Genomic DNA, 12,564 nt, shown 5'->3' with positions numbered 1-12,564 from the left:
TTAATTCTTGTTTTTCAGAAAAGGATCCTGAGCTAGTGTCAGGTTACATGAGAAATAGATGAACTGAAGCAGTATGATTCAGAGTCCACACTTAATACTGTCACTTCATTCTGTAGAGATAGGTCAGTATTATTTTGGAGGGGTCTGGGAAGTTTGGTTTTTGTTGGCTTAGCTGAATATTGAAAAATTGCTTAAAGATACCCAAAGTGATATTGTCATAAAAAGACACTCTGACCTAATGTGACATTCCATTGTTGCACCTCTTGTGACAAAGTTTTGTTTTAAAATGACTTTGGCTTTTGAGCAACAATGCCAGTCAACAGTACCAGACTGATTCATCTCTAGTCCCTTGCAGCCTTCCATCAGTAACAAAGTAGTGAGGCCAGAACCAACTGAAATCACTGTTCTCTAATTTTCTTCACCAGAGCTCCAGGCCCTAAATTCCTCACTTAAGACATGCAAGGCAAAATATTTTCATGTAGAATGAATTGTTGAATAATGAGTTATTGTTTTGAGAAAACTCAAACCAACTAGAAGCCAAATAAATTCCAGTCACACTTCACATAGCTCTCATCCTTAGGCACCACCTGAAATCTAAGTTCTCTGATAATTTCAATCATGGTCCACACAATAAAATAGTAACCACATTGTTATTTTAACAGAAAACAATATAAGGAATAAATAAACAAGTGTTAACCGAAAAAGTAAAGAGGGCCCTAAAGTAACATGAAAGCAACCACCACTTACACACACACAAAATGTTAACAGTTATCTCCTGGTAGTAGGAGTATGGCTAATTTTTTCTACAAGATATATGTAATTTAAAGTACAGCTTAAGTGACTGCACAGCCCATCTTACCTTCATTGAAATGAATACCACCGTGCATGGAAGAGCCCAAAAGTTAGGCTTCTACAAGTCAGTCATTACATCATATAGTAGACACAGAATTTTCTAGAAAATGGTTATAGAATCACATGGCATGAGATTTCACCAGTGGAAAGCACAACCATGTTGTGAAGATGCAGATTCAAAAAAGTGATTGTAACACTGGCACCAGTTAACACACCTCTCAACTTGACACAAGAAAATTCAATTCCTAGGGACAAGGGAGTCCTTCAGGTATGTGTGGAAATTTTTACAGCTTAGCTGCAGAATACCAATATTTTGTTTGTCCCCATCCAGCCCACTGTGGCCATTTTTTTTTTTTAAGAAAACGCTTTTTCTGTCCACATGATCACTGACCAGAGTAGCTATTATATGTGACTGAGAAGAGTTGGTTAATGAAAGGGTGGCAAGTTGACCCTTCCCTGGAATTGGAATAGGTGATCAGTTTCTCTTTGAGTGATCAATAACATGTAAATCTTGGAGTTATGTGTGGTCTTGTGCCACCATGTATTTGGAGAATGGAGCCCATATTCACTGTGGGGCAGAGCTGCAGGCATTTGAATCTTGCCTGAAGTCTGCTGCATTCCTTCCATGTGTTCCGTGAGGTTCTTCAGCTTGCCTCTAACAACCCCTCTGTGCTGGGGTAGCTCTGGCAGAGATTTTATGCTTTGTAACCAAAACAATTTTAATACTAACCTATTACTCCATTACTACCTATAAGAATTGGGCTATGGAATGTTTCTATTCGGAGAACAATGGTGTTCAATATTTAACAACCCTCTCTCTTTTGTCACTCTGTTAAGAAAAAAATAGAAAAAAAATTGAAGTTTGCATTTCTCAAATCGAACAAAACTTTAGCAGGATAAATGGGAAAAATCATTAACTATTTTATATGAGCATGAGATTTTTCTGGATGTATCTCCTAACACAATTTTTGGGTTCAGTAACAATGATACAGAAATTTCTTAATATTAAAACTCTGTAATTCAGCAATTTAGCCATCAGCTTCGAAGACAAGAAACAAGTGGAAAGGTCTTCAAAATGACCAAAATGTTACATAACCTACACATTAGTGTATACACTTCACTCAGAGGCAGTCTTTACCATAAGACTACTGGTACTATGAGCAATTCTAACAATCTGGGTGACCTAGTTTGTGAATACACATTAGACAGGAAGTTACAATCCCAGAAAAAGATAATAGAGTAAAGGCAACTTATTGACAGTGACTAGAATAGATAGTAGATGAATAACCTCAGGTCAGAGTATCTGCTGCTGAATCAAATTATTGCAGTTTAATGGCTCACAACAAATTTATCATCTTCAAGTTCTGTAGGTAAGAAACACAAATCTCACTGGACTAAAATCAAGGTGTCCACAGGATTTCATTTCTTTCTAGAGGTTTCTCTGCCTTTTTCAGCTTCTAGATATCGAGTGCATGTTTTCTAGCTTCTAGAGATTGCCTGCATTCCTGACTCAAGGATCTTCAAAGCCGGCACCAGCAGATCAAGTCCTCACACTTCATCACTCTGACATCTTGCTCTGCCTCTCCTATTTGAAAAGACCCTGTAATTATTGGGTCCAGAATAATCTAAGATGATCTCTCAGTTTTAAGATCAACTGATGAGCAAACTTAATTCCATTTGCAGCCTTAATTCCCATTTGCTACATAACACATTCACAGCTCCAGAGGTTAGCACATGGACATCTGGATGCCTTTGGCCAAGCCATAACTGTGCCTACCACAGGGAATAAGCAGAAAAACTGGACACAGAATTAAAAGTTATTTGGGCCACTTTAAGTGGGGAAAAGTAGTTCTCTTCTACAGCCACAGTCCCAGGACTGAGGAGGGGCTAAAGTGCTGGACATCACCTTCTATGGCCAGAAGTAACTGATGATCTGAAACAAGAGGAGTGTACTCGGGCTAACAATCACCTGGGAAGAGGCCATAAAGTCTAAAATATTATTAAACACTGGAATGTGGTTACTTATTTTATTCAAACATTGGGCCTCTTACAACATGAAATTTATCTGGAAATCTCACTTCTTAATGCTAGAATCTGACATAACTGAAGGGTTCTTATTTATGCAACATTCACTAACACTCACTTTAACTCAGCTAAAATGAGTGAAATGTGAATGTTTTAAGTAAAGACAACTTTATTTGAAGCTAAAATTTTAGAAATGTTTAAGCATTTATTATAAATATTGACATATGTTTACTAGAACATCCTAAGAACAATTATTTCCCTTTTTTAGAAAATTTCACAGAAATTATTAAGGAATTAACTTTTGACTTTATTATATTTATGAATGCTGCTACAAATTGAAGTTAAGCTTGGCATGGTGGTACACACTTGTAATCCCAGCAACTCAGTAGGCTGAGCCAGGAGGATCACAAGGTCAAAACCAGTCTCAGCAACTTAGGGACGCCCTAAGCACCTTAGTGAGACCTGTCTCAAAATAAAAGATAAAAAAGGCTGGGGATGTTGCTGAGTAATAAAGTGCTCCTGGGTTCAATCCCTGGTACCAAAAAAAAAAAAAATTGAAATTGAAAAGTTATGTAAAGTACATAAAAATCAAACTTCAAATTCAGTAAGAAAAAATTTTAAGCACAAACGATTTTTAAAAAATGTTTAAAAATTAGTTTTAGATGAATACAAACAAGGAGGTTGAGGAGAACTGTCATCTTAGGAACAGTCTATAATTCCATAAAGAAAAATCAAGGTGTTGCTTCTCCTTATATCTAAACCACAATGACACACAGACAGAACTCTAGAACTCATTCCAGTACTCTGGTTCTACAAGTACTAACAAGCTATTAGACACCAGTTATTAAGCTTTGGCTTTGAAAACTAATGACTGCTGTGAAATGATATGACCAAACCAAGAAATAGTTCCTTACAAAAGCAAAACACAGGACCGAAATCAAGAATAAAAATAAAAATAAATGACCTTATTTTGAGAACACAATTTCATCACAAAGGATATTCTTACACACTAACCCTTCGCTAATGTTCACTTAATTCTTCATAGATTCAGAAGTGCAACAGGTGACTAAGTCCATGACTAACAACACGATGATAATTCCAAATCCCAAACTTGGCAGCCTAACAAATGACTATAATGTACTACACTAATAAACTCTTAATAAGTAGAATGTCTACAAATGTGTTCTTCATCCTTCATGTTTCTCCTCTTAGATCCTCTGTTCACAATTCATTTTCATCAATTTCTGTAGGAAGAGGGCTTTGGGTAGAACAGGATGAATAGCTGCCATTCTCAGGTATGGGTGTCTGTGCTGGCCAGTTTTCTTGTAAGAGCGGTCTTGGAGAAAAAAGAAATTGAGTCTCAAACCATTCCAGTGACTCTCCATCTTCCTTCTCCAACAGGAACTGATACTCACCGAATTTGACTATGCACCTGTAGGGCAGGTCCATTTTATTTAGGTAGTATAGCACCTGGTTGTCCACAATCAGACTGGTCTTCCTACTCATATTTTTAATTTCAAACGAGAGAACTGAGCTGTTGAACTGTTTAAATGGCTGTAGAGAAAACTGAATTCGTGAAGCCTGTTTGTCCTGAAAAACATAATGACAGATGTTGGAATTCCGGCCAAATTTTATCATTTCAGTGGAGGTGAATTTCCTTCTATTGTAAAACATTGTGGATTGAAATATTCCACTTTGCAATTGGCCAGGATGATACACAGTCATGTGGAGACAAGTCAGTGTCTCTTCTGTGTCGGCATCTTCAAAATTGGACATGATGTGCACCAGAAGACCAGCCTGCAACAGTTAAACCACCAAGTTAATTCACATATAACTTGGTTCACATCACTAAGAACTTTGATTCTAATATTCTGATGAAAATTGTCTGATGGGTGATAATACAAGGGATCTTTCAATTATCTAATGGAAGCGTGAAATCTTATACCCAGCCCTATCTGAATCAGTGTCTTACCTTTAGCTATCTCTTTATTTTTCATGTTTAGTTTGACCAGAAGACCACACATATAAACTGGACAATAGGGAGGTCATGATTATTGACAATATAGTGACAGAAACCTCCAGATCTTTTTTCATTGAAACAGAGTAACTTGAGCCCAGAGAAAAATGTGATAGTTGTACTTTAAAAAGAAAATTGGGAAATAAAAAAAAATCTCTGGTTTGAATGCCCTCAGAGGATATACCCATAAAACCCACAGTTTATTAACTGCATTATGATATTATTATAAACTGTGAATCTGGTTAAATAAGAAATGTGTTATAAACAAAGAATTGAAATATTTTTCCACATAACCTCACTTAGATTTCCAACAGTTAAGTGTCTGAAAATAGTAAATGCTTTAAATGGTTATAATATTCTTTAATTTTAAATTTAAACATTACACACTTTAAAAAAAATAAATCTCCACAAGGTAGTTCTGAATATCATGGTGTGCACTGGAACTGGAGTTGTTTATTTCTGTGCATGGTTTTTAGCAACTGGATGCTTTTTGGTCACTAACCACAATCAACAACCCAACTGCTGTTAACCACATCCCTATAGCCCCTGGCCCCTGGGTGCCCTCCAACTAAACTTCCCTATGTTTCCCCTTTGATAACTGGAGTGTTTCAAGTAGTATAACCAGAGAAGAGAATTAACTGCTAAAATTTTTATGAAGTTATTTTAAAAAGAAACTGGCCAGGATGTACACAGTCACATGGAGACAAGACACTAAACTAGTTTAGTTTTAAAATTACACGCATAGGATTTGAAAATTCAAACAACAAAAAAAGAATTTCAAAGGAAGTCTCTTCCGCTAGTGTAATCCTTTGTCTTTCTCTCCTAGAGTCTATTAAAGTTGCTTTTAACCTTAAAAAAGTTGCTTCTCACCAGCATAAGTGTGCACACACACACCAGCATAAGACTGCACACCCATGTGCCACCTGTGCATGTTTTTCCCTAAGATCTTTCACAAATAGAAACACAGTATATTTAGTTCTGGACCTTGCGTTGTTTCCTTAATAATGCTCATGGCTGTTTTTTTTTTTTTTTTCCCACCTCTACACATCTCAATATAGCTCACTCCTTAACAGCTCTATAGAATTCCTTTCATCTGTGCTGAGATGAAGGGTAGAGAGATGTTGAAGGTCCCCTGTTGTGCTTGAGTGATTCTTGCTTATGTTGCTGGACCTCTGCTTACACTAATTTGGGGTTTCAAGACCAATAATCTTAAGTGAGATTGATTTTTAGTTTCATTAGTTTTTGTTTGCCCTCTACATTAGATGTTGGTATCAAAACTATACAGGCCTAATAAAGAAAACAAACAAACAATACTTTAATTCCCTTTTTATGTTTGTTGCTATTTGCTTTTAAAATACAATCTTTCCTTGTGTTTTGCAACATTATGCTGCTAAAATCAAAGTCTTAATTCATTTCATCATTCAACAAATGAAAGAGCTAACTAAGCAAGTTTCTATTTTTTACTTGGAAATGCATCTTTAATTTTAAATATTCATCCATAATATATTTTTTGAATATTGTAATGTCATATTGGACTACCCAAAGAGAAAAGAGATGTCCAGTTCTAAGCAGAAAAGTGAGAAAAACTTGTAAAATCTTGGGCCAAGAGTGATAAAAATAACTATGAAACCAAAGCCAGCAAGAATTAACACATGATGAATAGAATTGGTTAATCCATCCTACACTGTGATTTAAAGACGCTAAAGTCTCATTATTCAAAAAGTAGAGAGCATAAAAGAGAATAATTATAATAAATCATGGGATGATGCAATTAGCAATTGACAAGAAAAGAATGTGCTATTGTGATATCTGAGTAATTTTCACTTTCCTCCTAGGTTTTCCTGTTTGTTTTAAAATTTTCCACAATAAACACTTGCAATATTAAAAATCAAAATTAAAGAAATACTTTTGAAACTAAGATTTTGCTGTTAATATTTAGTAAAGAGTTTAACACAGAAAAGCACGAATCTGTCACTGGTCTTCAGCTCTGTCTGGGATAAGCTGCCATTATTCTAATTCATTCCTGGGCTTTGGACAGTTCCAAAAGGAGAATTGGATTTAAATATTCTGTATTCTGGATATAAATAGACTTTTTGTGGACAGTCAATTTTTGGCTTTGAATTTCTATATAAGATATTAGCTTATAATTCTGTCTTTTGAGCAAATCCACCACCAAGAGAAGTCTGCTGTATATATGGTTTTATACCTTGTACCCTGAGTAAATATATTATCCCACTCCAAGGGAAAAAACTGTCATTGTGGTCTCTAAATCAAGGTCTATAAGCATCTTGGTGTGAATCAATTCTCATAGGGTTTGAACCTATGAGTACACAATAGTGACTCCTTCCGAAAGAGACTGTCAGGTATTTGCTACCTCTTCCTCCCAGGCCTACCCCTCCCAGTTCTGATCCATTAGACAGATGACTGGTCTACTCTTTCAGAATGTTGATTCACTATTCACCTTAACAACCATGTCAACATGAATGGAAACATGAGTGGAAACTTAACTTTTCAAGCAGAATTTTTTTTTGGGGGGGGGTACTGGGGATTGAACCCAAGAGTGCTAAACCTCTGATCTACATCCCCAGCCTTTTTTATTTTTTATTGTGAAATATCTTGCTAAGTTGTTTAGGGCCTCACCAAATTGCTGAAGCTGGTCTTTAACTTTTAGTCCTCACGCCTCAACCTCCCAAGTCACTGGGATTACAGGTATGCACCACCAGGCCAGGTTCCAAGCAGAAACTTTAAAAGGTACCGTATAGGTGCATCTTCTCTCTTTCCCTTGTCACATCAGCAGTTTCCAAAAGTTGCTGCTCATCCTGGGTCCTGGAGGGAAGGACTAAAGACAGATACAAAAAATAACATAACGTAAGCAAGAAAATCAACCCTTCTTTCCTGAGATTTTTGGGGTCATTTGTTACTGCACCATAAAGTAGCCTGAGCTGACAAATGCATTCACCTATCTAAAAAGGTAAGAAAGGACAGGAAGCACTGACAACAAGGGTTCTTACTTACCATATACGTCTTTCATGTGCCAAGGCACTGTGCTAAATCCTTTCCACTTCATCTTTCCTAATGTGCAAAAGAACCCTATGATCCACCATTTCACAGATGAGGGACCTGAATCTCAAAGTATTCAAATACTAGCTCAGGTCACAAATGCAGTGTCGAAGGCAGGATTCGAACCCTAATGCACCCCACTTACCACTAGAAGCTCTGTCTCCCTGGTTGCCAGTTTCTTCACAAAAAGTTAAACTACTGAGAAGGAGGACTCTGGAGTGTGTGTGCTATAGCCAACAAGACACCAACCAAGACTTTAGTTTGGGTAAGGAAAATATGTTCAGTGCTGCCTCATTGGAGGAATATGCTCTGAAGCACCAGGTTACTATCAATATCAGTTATCCTTAAGCCTGTGTGTAAAAAATATGAACAAGGACCTGGTACACACCAGCAACTGTGGCAGGCTATTTGAGGAGCACCGCAGTTGCTCTGATTTCTGATCTAAACAGATTGAAGCTGCCGTGACCATAGTCTCTGATCTCAAGGAACTCAGAAACTAATATATTTGTTACAAAGTGGCCTGAATTTCAAAGTAGTCAAAAAGAAAAACAGAAAAGACAGAAATCACAAATAACCAAAATAATACATTTTAGATTAGTGGATTTGTACTCTGGTGTGCAGATGCTCAAAAAAGTTTTTTGAAATCTATTAGGCTATCAAATGAACAGAAGGACAATGAGCTTAGTGATAACAGTGGAGAGGGTATCTCCGTGAAGGGAAACAGGTAAAGGGTAGGAAGGAGACCTACTTTTCAATGTATACTTTCTAACTTTGGGATTTTACACTAAATGCATTAAGATCTATTCAAACATAGCCATGTCCAGTATCCCAGCCTGAAATTGGAGCAGCCATCGAGGCTGAGGCAAGAAGATAGTTCAAGGTCGGCCTCAGCAACTTAGTGAGGCCCTTTTATCAATAGATAAAAGGGCTGGGGATGTGGTTCAGAGGTTAAGTGCCCCTGGGTTCCACCCCAGTTCAAAAAAAAAAAAATTCTATTCAAACATTAACAAAATTTTTTCTTCACAAAAATCATGCACTTTTAGATTTTTATGGAATTAATGAGAGTTGGAGATAAGTAAAGTATCATTAAATGGCAAACTATGGAACCTGACATCACAAAGTTGAAGAACACTGATGATGTCTGACAAACAGTATTATCTGTGTTAATAAAAGAGCTGCAACAAAAAGGAAATACTGAAACTTTGGCACTGAACGCATAAAACAGGGCATGTGGATTGTACACTTGAGCGTCAGAAAAGACGCTGACCCCAGCTGGACACCACGAAGTGTGCACTTACCTGGTGGTCTTAGAATGGGAAGAGAGAGTTATATTCAGATTCAGGAGAAGGTTTTTGACTCCTTTCAAAGGAAAATAAAGGAGAATGGACATGTGCACAGGAGTCAAGTGCAAAATACCATCGCCATCTCCCAGTTCTGACCCCTCCCACACACACCCTAGGTCCTGCAAAACCAGTGAAGTGACATACTACCCTTGCATTGCAGAAGGGTGTTTGGTCTTCACAAGTCATAAATAAAAAGATGTACAGAGAGTAGCCAGGTGTCCAAGCAGTTTAACAGAAAGTTTGGCACCCCTGGGTGGTCATGCATGCCAACAAGTTTCTCAAGTTTTAAGAGTTTGTTTAAAAAAAAAAAAAAAAAAAAAACATTGACTATAATAATGGAGGTCCTTATGGATGATGTGTTAGAGAAGGTACCCCTCTAACATTTTTGCCTTCTTCTCCCTCTGCCTCAGCTTCCCACTCATATTCTGGAGACAGTATGTGATTGCAAGTAGGAAGTTCTCATTTTTATTGAAGTCCTTTCTCCCTGACAAACACCCCACTCTGAGCTAATAAGAGGGGAAGAGAAAGTTGGAAGCACAGCTAAACAAAGTTTTCCTGGGGCCTAACCCTCTCAGCGGTCAACCCTGTAGCGCCGCTTTGAAGCCATCACCGAGGACCCTACGGGTTAGCAGAGCTGGTCAGCAAAATCCACGTGAGCTGTGCTGACAGATCTTCCAAAAGGAGGGCTAAAAACCAAACTCAGCGGGAGCAGAACCCCAGAGAGCTCCGCGTTCTCAGAGACGGTGCCTTCTTCCCCTCACGCCAACTGATTGGCCTGCCCCATCGAACGTGCGCAACCCCACTTCTCCGTGGCTGCGGACATCCGCTGTGGACGTCTGTGTGAACTCAGGCTTCCAGGGGATTTGGGAAACTCTGCTCTCAGCTCCAAAAACGGGAGGAAAGTCCCAGAAAGCAACGGATATACTTTCCTAATGAACTGAACTGAAGCAGGTAGACAGGTCTGGAAGAACCTTCTGCAGGGAAACTCGGCGCTAGGGGAAGACTAGGGTCCCGGTCAAAGGTCCCTCTAGGCCGACGAGAACCTGGGCGCAGGCAAGGCGTCACGCAAAGCTGCTCCGCGCCCCTGCCACCCTGCATAAATGGCACTCTATTTTGCTTTGTGGTTAGGGAAAAAAAAAAAAAGACTTACAAAACACAGGAAAGTACAAAGAAGGCACACCCCTATCTCCAAGACTTTCCAGAGGCCCCTCATTTTCTAAGTGCCCATGTTTCACAAGGCCGGGCTCGGGCTACCGTTTTCCTTGCTGTGTCCTGAAGGTCCGCCTCCACATCAGGCCGGCAGGAGCGGCGACACCCCGAAAACTTCTGGACAAAGCTGACTTCTTTAAGGGATAAACAAAACAGCAGAGTCCCCACCTCACCCCGGGACTGCGGACCAGCAGGTACCTTGGGACTCAGGGGTCCGTGACTTTCCCGAGCAGCTGCGCTTTCCGGACTGAGAACAAGCTAATGGAGGCGGCGGAGGGAGGGAGCTCGGGGCCGCTGTCCCCGGGCCTGGTGTGAGACGCCGAGGATGCGCGCCAGGCTGCGGGTGCGAGGGACTCCGGACAGCCGAACTTGCCGCCGGCGAGTCCCTATAAAGCCTGTGCGAAGGCGGGATCCAGACTCCGCCCGGCCCTCGCCCGCCCCTTCCTTCCCCAAGTCGCCGCCGCCACTGACGTTCCCAGGAGAAGCCCGGCCCCGTAACCGCAGGGGTTCTCGTGACCGGGTTTGATGCACAGGGTGCAGAGAGGACCACACCTTCCCCACAGCCCACTCCCGACAGCACGTGACTTGGGAGCTGGATTTTGAAAAGGAGGGAACTAGACCACTTCAACGTTAAGGGCGACTTCTCCCCACAAAGGAGGGTTGCCCTGGGGTCGCAGCAGGCTGGGCATGGAACCCATCTTGTGACTCAAGATCACAAGCTAGGAATGCACGATCACAATCCTCAGGGGAGAGTAGGTCTCCCTCACAACCGAGTGAGGAACCGCCGGATGAAATTCACAAAATTATGCTATGTATACGAATATACCACAGTGAATTCCACCTATATGCATATCTATAAAGCCCCAGTTAAAATTTAGTTCAGTGAGAGAACTAAGCCCTGGGTTCGATCCTTACCACCATAAAAATTAATTAATTAATTAATAGAGGGAAGATCTGTAGAGGAAGGGGAATAGGAGGAGGGAGAGGGAGGGAAAGAGGAAACACTGAGACCAAAATGGAGCAAAATATATTCCATGCATGTATGATTACGTCACAATGAACCCCACTATTAATGTATAGCCATAATGTACTAATAAAAAACATTAAAAAAAAAAAAGGCAAGATTCCAACCTGCTCCTGCGTGCCTTTGCCTTCCACCCCCGCAACCAGGCCCTTCCTCTCCCGCCACACCCACATGAAGGGATTTTTCCCTCAATACCCAGGGGCCGGGATTCCTCAGGGAAATGCTGGTACGTGGTGAAATGAGAAGCAATCCCTTGGAGTCCTTCACAGATTCTCTGCTTATTTGTGGGTCATTTTCACTGGCAATAGAATGACATGAACAATTGCTTGATGCTTCCCTGTCTGATTGAGAGAGGCTGTGTGGGAGGAGTGAAGTTTTGAACTCCTCTGACTGGGATAGGGACAGTCAGGAGCATAATTATGGTCAAGGGAGGGTGCATCTACAGTGAGGCAGATTCCTGTACGGACTGAAATTTTGTTAATCATCTACATTTATTATTTCTTCTTAGAGACAGTCAGTGTATCTTCTGTCCGTTGAAGAACATTGGAGCAGGTGGTAGATAAGACGTGCAACTTGATTATACCAATAAACACAATAAAACAATGTTATCAGAATTGGACTTTCTGCCTTATAATCTTGAAAAGTAAATCAAAGAAGAGGTGATAATGCTTTATAAACTTCAAAGAACCAAATAAGTAGGTGTTATTCATAGCGCTAATACAGAAAGTACAACAATTGCTAAAATACAAGATGCTAGAGATTGTTGTTTCTCTTGAGATGACTGACTTATTTGATTTACAAAATGTCTCAAAATGAGACTTTAAATAAGTTATTATTTCTGTGTTATAATCTAATTTCAGTAACAGTCATTTCCCCCTGGCAACTGGTCAAAAATAATGAATCATAAGCCTGAAAATGGCTTATGGGAATTGAGAAATTGTTAAAGTGTGCATTGGAGAGATTTCTGTTCTTTGTGTTCTTTAAAGACTGGAGGGGACATGACAGAGTTCGCTGTGATGCTTATCTCCTTTCAA

The 12,564-nt window shown here is 39.7% G+C and overlaps 1 protein-coding gene across 3 annotated transcripts; it reads right to left on the bottom strand.

The window, feature by feature from the left end:
- Nucleotides 1-3,516: 3,516 nt before the first annotated feature.
- Nucleotides 3,517-11,476, bottom strand: TIFA (TRAF interacting protein with forkhead associated domain). 3 transcript variants are annotated; one of them, XM_079154663.1, is made up of 3 exons: nt 10,705-11,476; nt 7,650-7,733; nt 3,517-4,674 (listed from the first exon to the last, which is right to left on the bottom strand). In XM_079154663.1, the coding sequence occupies exon 3, from the start codon at nt 4,651-4,653 to the stop codon at nt 4,099-4,101; it is 555 nt and encodes a 184-aa protein (XP_079010789.1). In that variant the 5' UTR covers nt 4,654-4,674; nt 7,650-7,733; nt 10,705-11,476; the 3' UTR covers nt 3,517-4,098. The 3 variants fall into 3 exon arrangements, with proteins under 3 accessions (XP_079010789.1, XP_079010788.1, XP_079010790.1); XM_079154662.1 differs by having other exon boundaries at nt 7,535-7,733; nt 10,705-11,468; XM_079154664.1 differs by lacking the exon at nt 7,650-7,733.
- Between the last annotated feature and the right edge of the window lie 1,088 nt (nt 11,477-12,564).

This window comes from Sciurus vulgaris (assembly GCF_902686455.1).
Source record: "Sciurus vulgaris genome assembly, chromosome: 9".
Taxonomy (NCBI): Eukaryota; Metazoa; Chordata; class Mammalia; order Rodentia; family Sciuridae; genus Sciurus; species Sciurus vulgaris.
Note: the sequence above shows the minus strand (reverse complement) of the source record. Positions and strands in the feature narration are given on the sequence as shown.